Consider the following 12,612-nt stretch of genomic DNA (forward strand, 5'->3'; position numbering starts at 1 on the left):
TGTAAATCAATGGATGTGTAACTGATGTGAATCTGCAATCTGTGTATGGGGTGAAGGTGGGAGTTCATAACCCACTAGAATCAAAGTGTGGAATATGATATGTCAAGAAATTTGTAATGTTTTGAACAACCCACAATAAAAAATTAAAAAAAATAAAAATAAAAATAAACCAAAAATTAAAAAAAAAAAAAAAAAAAAAAAGAAAACATTTACAGCACCAAGCTGATGTCTGTTTACTTATCTAAATGTCCACTTTATGCTCCCTGAAGGGAGTGGCTGTATCTATCTCCACAACTTCACTAATCTTTCACACTGCCAAAAACACAGGGTCTGTGATACATGTCTGTTAGTTGATGATAAAGCAAGTTTAGTAAGCAGTTTTTGCCTTTTTAGGCATTTTCAATTTTCTGAATAAATACTTGCAGTATTCACTAGTGTAATAATTATTTGGAGACTTAGCCTAAAGGAAAACTCAGACTTGCAGATCTTTAAAGTGCTGAGTAACCCATCAGTGAATCAGCCCTCAAATCCTCCAAAAGGTGTACAACAGGTAAAAGGAGCGACAGTTTCAGAGACCATTCTTGCCTTTCTGTGGTTGTGGTTGGTAGTGTTATACAAAGGAAATCATCCTGTTTGCCATTGTTATATCTAAAAGGTCAGTTTATTACTCAGACTTTTAAAATGTGTGTAGAAGCAACAAGAGGAGAAAAAATGATGAACAAGAAAAGCAGAATAAAGGGCAGAGGGGATGCAGATGAGAAATGGCAGCTGCACTGTAGAGGAGGGATTAGAGTCAGCTGTGGGGTTCTGCAGTTGTTGCCTTTTGGAAGCAGCACTGGTGGAAGTGAACAGAGGGCACTCTGGCAGTGAGAAATAAAAGGGATTGCAGCCAGTCAAGTCAAAAATTAGCATAGCTTTGTACTCTTATGTTGGGAGCAGGGCATAGCTTTGTACTCTTATGTTGGGAGCAGGGCATAAGCAGTCCCCACATCTCAACTATAGCCTGTCTTGGCAAAAACAGCAACAAGGGAAATTCCTCTCACATGTGGCTCTGATGCAGCCAGACACCTTGAAAGAGTTGTGTTCCTGTTCTCTTTTAAACCCACTCCAGTCAGTCCTCCATCCATGCAGCTTTGGTCAGGATACCCAGCGCTTTCCACGTTGCCCAACTCTGTACTCGGTAATTTTACTTAACCTCTCAGCAGCCCAGCGTTTTCTTGGACTTTACCAACCAAATGATTTTCTTACATGGTTGCCAGGACATACACTCCTGAATTTTCTTCCAAATCTCTGCCCTGACTTCTCATGCTCTTCTGCTGAATTCCTTTTCGTGATGAGTCTTAAACATTGGTGTGCCTCTTTTCTCCCTCTGTACATGTGCTCTTCAGATGATCTCTTGCATGAGGGGTTAAAAAAAAAAAAAAAAAAACTGTATTCTGAGGACTCCCAAGTCTTATCTGTAATCTGGACCTTTCCCTTAACTCCAGACTCACAAACTGCCTGCTGGGCATCTCCATGTTGCTGTCTCATAGACACCACAGGTACAATTGTCCTAAACTCTTCATTTCCATCCCACCAAACCTGTTCTTCTCCCATTCACCAAATTGCTCAGGCCCAACATATTGATGTCTTCCTTGACTATTCTTTCTCCCTCCTTTTATACCCACACCAACACAAATATGTGGACTTTACTTCCTAAATGCATCCTGAATCCAGCCATGTCTGTCTACTTCTCTTCTAAACCCTAATCTGGATTAGCTCCATCTCTCTCTTGATCCTACACTGTAGCTTCATAACTGGCCTCCTTGCTTCTACTTTTTCCCATCTGTTTTCCCTAAAGCAGCCAAAGTGATTTAAAAAAAAAAAAAAAAAAAAAACAGCTATACCCTGGTCATGACATTCCCTTTGAAGAAGAGGGAAGCAAAGGACATCAGAACACCTTTAGTGGTTTCCCATCACACTTGAAAATTAAAATCTAGAGTTTTCACTACGGTCTACAGGCCCTAAAAGAACTGGCAGCTATCCCTGACCCCTGACCACCTCTCCAGCCTCAGATACCACGTTCCTTCTTGTTTTGTGTGCTGTGTTTCAGCCATCCCACCCTTCAGGAAATTCTTAAAACAGCAAGCTCATTTTATCCTTTGGACCTTTGTTCTTGTTCCTTCCTCTTCTCTATAATGGCAGCAACTTTTATTTTCTTTGGGGAATAACCCTGATGCTTTAAAACAGGCCTGAAACATGGTATATACTCAGGAAATATTGAATAAGTGAGAGAAAATATATGCCTGTTCAAGCAATTATTTACACCTGTACTAACTCTTACATACACCAGCATACTGAAGGGCCACCATCATTTTAGTAGTTCTGTGTTTGCTTTAAAGATGATAAGCTAACTCTTTTTTCTCCCAGTTACAAATATGAGGCCTGGTCAACCTAAATCTTCTCTAAGAACATGTTATCTCTTAACAAGAGTTGTAAAGCAGTTCCTAAACACAGTTATAGTGAATGTTTCTTTTTTGTTTTTCCTAAAAATCTCTATATATTTGTAAATACTTTTATAAACTCCCTTTTTTAAACACACATTGGGAACTGGGAATAGTTTGACAAATAGCCTTTAGTTGCTTCATAATAACACTATATATCTGTCCTTAATAGAAATAAAAATTTGCCTCTTTAAGTCTGGTTGTATGCTGTCATATGGAGATTCTGTAATGTTTTTGACAACCCACATAGTGACAGACATTTGGACGATTACATTCCAGATTTTGAATGTTATAAACAATGATGCAGTAAGTGAACATGTTCATGTATGTACTTTATATGCATCTATGAATATGTAAGTAAGATGAATGCTTAGAAATGGAATTACATTACTCAAAGAATGCATTATGTTAAATTTTCTTAGATATTTCAAAATTGTCCTCATAAAGGACTGTATCAGTAGTATTTGGGATATGTAAAACCTTTGTTCATAATCTGAATTTAGTTAAAAGCCAATTATTCCCTCTGTGTCCTTAGCTAGACAGTGCTGTGGCCGTCAGTAGCAGTATGAACAAAAGGACCTTCATTTGGTTTTCTTTACTTCATAGAAAAATTAAACCTTAATGTTGACTTTACACTTCTTAGTATTGCAGTAAAAGATATTAGTTGTACTGTCTCTTTTCCTCCGATAGTTGATACTATGAATGTTTTGATGAGTAATCAAGTTGAGCTGTATTCAGTTGTCTGTTTTTTTACAGTAGTGATTTCCAGCATGAAAGAGCAGAGTAATTCCCAGGCCATTGAGTTTGCTACCACCTGAGTAACAGGTCCAACTTCTGGTACTGGTTTTAGTACTCCTTTTCAAATATTTGACTAACCCATCTGACTAAGAATTCTCAAGTCCACACCTTGAGAATTTTTTTTTTTTTTTTATCACCATGATGTCTCTCATTGTGTCTAGTACTTATGGGTGCTTGTATTAGTGTATTGCTGCTGTAAGAAATTACCACAAACTTAGTGGCTTAAAACAACCCAAATTTATTATCTTACAGCTATGTAGGTTTGAAGTCCAACTCATGTCTCACTGGCTACAGTCAAGAGAACAGCCTTGCTGCACACCCTCTGGAGGCTCCAGGAGAGTCCATTCCCTTGCCTTTTCTAGTGGCTAGAGGCTGCCCATGTTCCTTGGCTCTTGGCTCTAATTTTGCATTTGGGGGGTATTCTTCCTGGGCCCAGGCTTGTGAGAGGCACCTTTTCTTTATGAATACATGATAGAATACACTTTTTCTGTATGAATACAGAATATATAACTCTTGTAGTACATGCATAGTCTTGTCCCTTGACTTCAACTTATACTTGTCATTACAGTTCTTTTAACATAAGATGAAATTAAAAACTTAAAAAAGTTTCATGTGAACAATATGATATGTAGATGGCACTTTAAAAAAAAGAAATTATAAATTATATATATTTTTTTTAAGTAATACATGTTCACTATTGAAAAGTCAGAGAACGGGCTGGGGATGTGGCTCAAGCGGTAGCGCGCTCGCCTGGCATGCATGCGGCCCGGGTTCGATCCTCAGCACCACATACAAACAAAGATGTTGTGTCCACTGAAAACTAATATATATATATATATATATATATATATATATATATATATATATAAATTCTCTCTCTCTCTCTCTCTTTTTAAAAAAAAAGGAAAAAAAAAAAGAAAAGTCAGAGAACACAAACAAGAAGAGTAATCACCTAGAGTTCCTCAACTGGAAACCACATTTCTAAAATACAGTGTATAAACCCTCATATGGAGTTCAAAAGAGGCAGTGAGAAAGGTTGTTCTCATAAAAAACAGCACATGAGACCAACAAATAGATGGAAATATATTCCCCCTTATTCCTGGGTTCCTAAAGATGCAAAGAAACACGGTGACTATCAATGGGAATTTAAGTTGATTCAAACAGCCTGGAGAAAAATATGTAAATTTAAAGTGCAGTTACTTTTACCAGCAGTTCTCTTTCAAAGAATGAAGTAATCAGACAGATATCCAAGTAATTTATGTGAAAGAATATTTATCATAGTATTGTTTTTAAAAAGAGAATAACTGAAACACTATAATTTTTGCTAGCAGGAACCTGGCAAAAACTTTAATATTAACACTAAAAATGATCACATCATTTTTGGGGAGAGAAGTATGATACAAAGTATGGAGAGGGGTGGGGGAGAGGATACAATATAATATAATACGTTCCCATTTTTGTAAAAATATCTACATAGCCCTATGTATATGTCTATGTAGAAGTTATCCTGACATGATATTTATCTGATAGCAGATATATTTGAAGGTAAGATTTCAATTAATTTTTATTTTTTTCTTGATATCATCTATATTGTTTGTCTTCATAGTGATATATAGCTTATGTTCAGAAAAAAAAAATACTTTTTAAGTTGAATGTTGTTAGAATTGAGTGCCACAGGATAGAGCTAACTTTGCCTGTGATACAATGAACAACTTAACTGCTCAGAAATAGCCACTACTAATTGGAGCCTTGGCTTAATTTGACAAATTGACATTTTAAAAGAGGCTTTTAACTGCTGCTTTGGAAATCGTCCCTGCCCAGAGCAAGGAAGAATTTATTATTTGAATTACTTCAGGGGTATAGGTCAGGCTAGTAAAGATTTGATACTTTAATGAGAATGTTAAATCTTTTATAAGATGTAAGACTTGAAAATTAAGTGAACTTTAGGAGTCATTTGATTGGGTCTCCTCAGCTTATAAATCAGGAAACAGAAATCCAGGCAAGAAAGGTGATTTGCTTCGACTAGCCATAAGCCATACAGTCAATGACATATTTTGTTTCTGACCCCTGATGGTTTAGCCACTTCACTTCCTTTCCAAGTAGTCATCAGTGAATGATAATCCATGCCTTAGGAATGGAATATCAAACAAATGTGGCATCAGACACCGTCATCAGTCCATAATGTACTAAGTGCCTGACATTTACCCAAAGCACTTTATATATTGAGAGAAGGAAGAGGACTAGGTAGACTTTTTTTTTTTTTAAGAGATAGACATAGTAATTAAACAGTATAATACATGCTGTTACACAAGTATATATAAAGTACTGTGGGAATTCAAAGAGAAGGGTGGCTTCACAAAGAAATGTCATTTGAGCCAAGTCGTTTGGCCTTTTGCAGAAGCCTAAGAATAGAAGTGTGTTCCAGGTAAAGGAAGCAGCAGGTGCAAAAACACAGAGATTCTTGAAAAACCACCATGGGCCCTAGGCCTTAAAAAATTAAGCAGAGATTTAGAAACAGCATCAACCCTGTGTGTTTGTGCACACATACTAGGAATGAACCCAGTGCCTTCTGCATGCTTCTCCCACTGAGCTACACTTCCAGCCCAGCATCAATGCTTTTTTAATGGTAAAGTTTTCATTGAAGTGTTTGGACAGACTAAGTACTACAGATAACAGTTTGAACCAGGGCATTAACCATATAACAAGGATGTTTTTCAGTCTCTACTTCTTTCTTAGGCCCCTGTGAATTCAAGATGGCTGTCTCCAGCATCTCAAAAAAAAAACCTCTTTGAGTTCAGAGTCTCTTTAGAACTTTGACCTTGCTTTAGCATCCCTGACCAAGGGAAAGAAACCCACTGAGCAGGGCATCCTGTGTGAGGAAGGAAGCAAGACAGGTGCTTTTGCAGGGGGTTATGTATACTGGTTGACAGAAGCTGCAGCTATCCAATAAGCAGGATCATTTCAGATTTTATATAGAGCTAAAATCTTGGTGGCTTTGAAGATTTTAATTTGTTGGCCATAATACTGTTTTATATTTAAATAATCTAAAAATCCGAACATTTGATTTAAAATATTCTGTTCCTAGTTTATAACTCAATGGGAAGAATTTTTAAATGAGTAAGACATATTTCATTTGTCAGTTTCAAACTGCTATTGGGAGAAGAATTTCCCATGTTGCTTTCATATCCTCAAATGAATACTATTTTTTAAAAAATAACATAAGAATGTTCAGTGTATATGAAAAACAGGTTGTGTAAGAGGGCTTGAATTAAAGTTACAGTAGAAATGTTCAATTTCCTTTCATAAAGGATCATTGAAAAGTGATTGACTCAAATTTGTTTTAATAGAATATCAAAAATATTTATAGCCTTAGATTGGTTTATTTTAAGTTTAAAACATTCGCCATTTATCTTACTGGGTAGGCAATGAAATAATCACCTTTATGTAGTGATATTTCCATCTCTTACATGCATTTACTGAACACCAAGATAGGGCTCCAGATTGGAAGTGTACTTTTATCAGTACCTTTGTTAATAATTGAATGCATATATTTATATAATGTATTCAAAGGAAAAGAAAATTGAATTGCCATGTATACTTTGTCATTTTCCTTACTAAAGTATTTCTATAGTAACAGTGAAATTTTGTTTACCTTTAAGTCTTAGAGAATAAATCTTATTTATTACCTTCTTAAGTAGAGAAGATGAAAATAATTCTACTTTTTTTATGATCCAGGTCATTATAAGCAACATTTATTGTGCTATGCAGTAATAGGAAATTTGTAAGGTTGTTTGTCCTTTATGAATAACCCATAAAATGCTTTGAGATTTTGTGTTAGCCTTAAGACCCTTTGTAATTTGCCTTTTTCTAGTGCCTGTCACATTTTGCTCCTGGGCTTACAATAGCCACTATTAAAACAAAAAAAATTTAAAGGCATTGCCATTCCTTTACACATTGTATGTAATAGGAATACACAGACTCCAAATATTGACTCCCTGTGGACCTTGCGTATAGAGATTTAATAAACATTTATTGTGAATAGATGTTATTTACAAAACTGTCAAACATGCCCTTTTTTATAATCTTCAGAGAAGAGAGGTTCAAAAGGAGAGAAATTCAAGTTGACATTTGCCAAAGATAATTATCATAACATCTTAAAATTTAAGAACTTGAAGTTACCCCAATAAAAATATATGTCAGATTATAAATCTTCCTTTGCTAAGCCTTTATCTGGCAAAGGTCCATACCATTTGTTGTCACTTCAAAAAGAGAAACACAGCTGTCCCTTCCCTTCTAATAATTTTATCTTTATGTCTCCTCTAGCTGCTATAAACACTATAGCATGATGAACTAAAAACTTTAAGGGAATGAAAAATACTTCCTCACAATTGAAAGTTGGCTAGACCCTTGCCTAGCACTATGGTGCACACCTGTAATCTCAGCAGCCCAGGAGGTTGAGGCAGGAGAATCAAAGTTCAAAGCCAGCCTCAGCAATTTAGTGAGGCCCTAAGCAACTTAGTGAGACTCTGTCTCTAAATAAAATGTAAAGAAATATCTGGGGATGTGGCTCAGTATTTGAGTGCCCTGGGTTCAATCCCTGTACCAAAAAAAAGAATGAAAATTGTCTAGACCCATGATGTATGAACATGATAAAATGCTGATTACATAGTAACTTTTTTTTTTTTTTTTTTTTTTGGTATTAGCGATTGAACCCAGGCTGAGCCACATCCCCAGCCCTTTTATTTTATCTTGAGACAGGGTCTGGCTAAATTGCTTAGGGCCTTGCTAATTTGCTGAGGCTGGCCTCAAACTTGCTATCTTCGTGCCTCAGGCCCCAAAGTCTCTGGGATTACAGGCATGTGCCACCACACCTGGTAGCCTAGTAATTTTTTAACCTAAAACTGGAATTATTCTTTAAATATTTCTCTAAATCGTCATTTGTATTATTCTTTCATTCTTTTTGTCATTCTTTAAACATCAGATAAACGGAATGGTTAGGAATTTTGAAATGGAAATGACATACTTCCATATTCCTTTCTTCTCCCCTACTTACTCCCCCCATCCACCCACCCACGCCCCAAAACCTTGTTTTCAAATACCTATAGAACTGGAGAAGTAGCTCTATAGTAGAGTGTTTACCTGGTATACGTGAGGCCCAGGGCACTGCGGTGGAAGTGGAAGGGAATGAATACACAAGCCTGTGTGCGTACACACATACACACAGTACCTATGGAATTATGTAGTAAATAGCTGTCTCTTGAGGTCTGGGCAATGTTGCAAAGTGAGTAGACTTTCTTTGACTTCCTTATATAAAGCTCTTTTATATCCTGGCTATGGGCTATATAATGTTTACATTTTCTCCTGTATTGCATTCCATTGGACCATGGGTCTCTTTATTCCTTTGGTGTTGGAATTAGGTTTTTTTTTGTGTGTTATTTTGGCAGCTAAATATGTTGTTGTGATATATTAATGGATATATCAATTAATAATAAAGATATGACCATTAATATATCTTTGTTTAAGAACGTATTAGGTTAGTTTCTTAAGAGTTTGTTTTGCTAAATTAAAGACTGCATTTTTATCATTTTGATATATGTTGTGAAACAATCCTCCAATCAAGAATAAATTTATAAGCCTTCTATCAGTATATGAGAATTCACTTCTTCTACATCTTCAACAACATAGTCTCTTGATCTGTTGATCCAGGAAACATGATTTGTAAGTAATAAATCTGAAGGTTATCTTAAATTTTCTTTGATTTATGACTTCTACAAATAGCCTTCAAAAATAGGTGCTTTTAATATTTTCATTTTATTGCTTCCAAAAAAAAAACGAGATAGTCTCTTTTTTGTTATTACAGGCATGAAACATCTTTTAAGGAAATTACTTTATCATTCATTGCCAAATATTTCTTTTCTTGAATAATCCTTACATGACCTGTCAAGCTAGAATATTTACCTCTGATTCATACTATTTCAAGTTCGAGTTCAAGGGACAACCTTTGCACATCTTATTCCCTTTGCTAAAATTTGCATATGATCCCTTTTTGTGGGGGGAGTGCTGATAATTGAACTCAGGGATTCATTCATGCTAAACATGTGTTCTATCACTAAGCTACATCCCCCAGCCCTACAAATGATCACTTTCAAAATACTGAGCAACTAACTTTAATTGTAATGATGATTGAATAATGATTTAGGTCGTATTAAAGGCAACTATTAATCTAGTCATTAGCAAAATGTGAATTTTATTTACTTATTTATTGCTTATTTACAGGTGGATTCACCGATGAACTTGAAGCATCCCCATGACTTAGTCATATTAATGAGACAAGAAACAACAGTTAATTACCTCAAAGAATTGGAGGTGAGGCAATTGCACATGTGATAAGCAGCTGAGACTTGTTGCATCTCACAGGAGCTATTACTGTATTCAAAGAAAAGCTAAAGGATATTGTTTTTTAAGCCTGATTTTCCTTCTGACTTTTGCAGGAATATGCCACCTTTATATCACATTCATTTATTAATCATCTTGTATAAGTGGCATTTGAGCAATAGTAAGAACAATAGTGTGGATATATGCCTGATTCTTTTATCCCTTTTGTTCCTTCCAGTATTGGGGATTGAACCCAGAGGGACTTGACCCAGATGTAGGGGATATAGTTCAGTCCCCCTGGGTTCAATTTTTTTTTTTTTTTAATAAGTTTGAGACATGGTCTCTCTAAGTTGCCGTGACCGTCCTTGAACTTGTGATTCTCCTGCCTCAGCCTCCTGAATCACTGAGATTATAGGCATGTGCCGGCCACTGTGCCCAGCTAACTCATTTATCCTTGAACATAATTTTTATGATGAAGTTTTTCCATCAGATATGAAGAGGATATACTAATGATATCCTTTTTTTTTTTTTTTTTTGGTACCAGGGATTATTGCCAGCTAGCTGGGCTGGTGGCCTGAGCTGGGTTCACAAGAGCTGGCTGCACCAATATTTTTAAAAAATAGAGAAATAAGCATGTAACACAGAAATACGTTCTGCTTGCAGGAATCAGGGATGGTTCTCGACCTTAAGGGTCCGTTGGAAAAAGAGAGAGCTTGCACCTGTATTCTTTATTTTTCTAGGGTGAGCACACAAAGGGAGGTTTAATGAAATGTTCTTTCCAGATAAGGCAAGGGGTCAGGTTTCAGGGGGTTAAGTCTAGCTTCCTGATGTCTTGCTGTCAGCAGATTGACTGACATCTTGGAAAGCTACACCCATCTCGGGTGCTGTGTGGGATCAAAGGCAGAGCAAGTGAAAAGGACACATTTGTGCACAGCCCAAACAGAGCAGCCCAGTTCACTTATGCATTCAAATGCTCACAGCTCACACACATAGCCCATGGCTGACTCTTGACAGGCAATTAAACTCATTTAACCACTGAGCCACATCCCCAGCCCTTTTTAGTATTTTATTTAGAGACAGAGTCTCACTGAGTTGCTTAGGGCCTTGCTAATTTGCTACGGCTGGGTTTGAACTGCCTGCCTCAGCCTCCGGAGCTGGCATATACAGGTATATGCCACTGCACCTAGCTCTGATGATATTCTTACAAGAAGAGTTTGGGTGAAATATGAAAAGGGAAAAAAAGATTTTAATAATCTAAAAGGTTTAATTTTGTTCATTCCCAGATAATAAAAACTACTCTTGCTGTGATGTGTTCTTAGGGTTATGGTGAAAAAGCCTTAATCACTGTGTACCCTGAAAGCTTAAAGCTTAATATATTCTATAAATTCTGATCTTTTTATTTAATAAACAAATCAAGCATGAGTTTTACCTTTCTCTTTGATTCCCATAAACTGATTTTGCTTCATAATACTTATTTGAAAAACTTTTTCCTATAAAAATCTCTGCTTTTTAAAAATTGCAGTATAAATTGAACCTAAATTTTAAGGAAACTATAAAGAGTAGAAAAAGTAAAACAAATTTCCAAATGAGAGTTAGAAAAACTATTAGGAATAAATAGTAAGAAGAATAGAACCAGAGTAAATGAGGAATCACAGGATCATCATGATTTTAGAGGGAAGGAAACTGTTAGTCCTAAAGGCAGTGAACTGCTTGGGTTCACAAAGCAAGATATGACAGAACCAGAGGCAAAGCTGTATCTCTTGACTGATGCTGGCTTATCTGTTAAACGAGGTCAATATTTTCATTCTAGTTACAGAAGTGTCCTGAGTTTCACTTACATGAATTTGGACTGGTTTATCTATCAACGTTTGTATTACTACGACTAGTTAGAAATATATTTTTTTAAATTTCTGTGAATGAAGAAGGAAGAACTTCTGGCTCATATTAACCAGCTCTATGTAGATAGTAGTATTTTAAGAACATTTGTAGAATTAGGGACTAGGGATATAGCTCACTGGTAGAGCACTTGCCTGGTGTGCATGAGGCCTTGGGTTTTATGCCCAGCACCACCAAAATATATATATTTATAGAATTAGAACACTTCAACACACCTCAAAATTCTTAAAATAGTCTTTCATCTTGACCTAGTAGATTTATTACGTATAAATATGAATAAGTTGATTTTTTTTTTAATTCTAAGTATATTTCTAGGGCTTCATGCTTAGAAGCCTAATCTTATTTTTATTTAAACATAATGTCCAGAAAGATGTGATGGTTCAAAAAGTAGTTTTTATTTTGAAATACATAAACACCCTATATATGTTCATTGCTCTCTTATGATAGGCATTATGATACATTAGAAATAGAAATTTTTAATTAGGATATTTGGTGGAAGGGATACCATTCACTAAGTTAGTAAAAATGCACAGGAAAAATGCTTAAAATACATCCAGGCTTTAAAATCAATATAAGCAATCTCCATGAAGCAAAAATGAATAAAAACACTAAATTGGAAATTTGGCTAACAGTACAGACAAGCCTACTGGACTCCAAGGCTGGGAGTAGGCTATGGTGTCAGGTACCTGAGCTCTGTGAAGTTGAAGAGGCCATATTGATGTAAGATGAAGGAACAGAACTATGTTCACTGCTTGGAGATGAGTTGAGCCATTCTGCTTATAGAAATAGTCTGGAAGAAGTCACAGAAAGACAAAAGAAAACTCTGATGGCTAAAAAATCATTCACAACTGTGAGATCTGATCCTAGATTTTGGAACTGGATGGAACCTGGAAACAGTTACAAAACTTCTAGACACTGAGGATAGTCATGGAGTAATTGGAAAGATGAGACAGATGGAAGGGATGAAAGAATACTCAAGGGTTTTTGACCTGAGTGATTGCAAGAATGAAGTTGACCTTAACTGAGAGATGTTGAGGAAGGTACAGGATTGGGGAGGAGT

The 12,612-nt window shown here is 36.0% G+C and overlaps 1 protein-coding gene across 3 annotated transcripts in view; it reads left to right on the plus strand.

Moving 5' to 3' along the window:
- Positions 1-12,612, plus strand: part of Ttc17 (tetratricopeptide repeat domain 17) — a 119,678-nt gene that overhangs the window by 13,673 nt on the left and 93,393 nt on the right. For all 3 annotated transcript variants that reach the window (XM_058583407.1, XM_046456284.2, XM_046456292.2), the window contains exon 2: positions 9,558-9,647. In XM_058583407.1, the coding sequence (XP_058439390.1) occupies positions 9,558-9,647 (90 nt within the window). The remainder of the gene's footprint in view (positions 1-9,557; positions 9,648-12,612) is intronic.

This window comes from Marmota monax, unplaced genomic scaffold (assembly GCF_021218885.2).
Source record: "Marmota monax isolate L192 unplaced genomic scaffold, Marmota_monax_Labrador192_F-V1.1 WCK01_AAM20220418_F8-fsc00047, whole genome shotgun sequence".
NCBI classification, from domain to species: Eukaryota; Metazoa; Chordata; class Mammalia; order Rodentia; family Sciuridae; genus Marmota; species Marmota monax.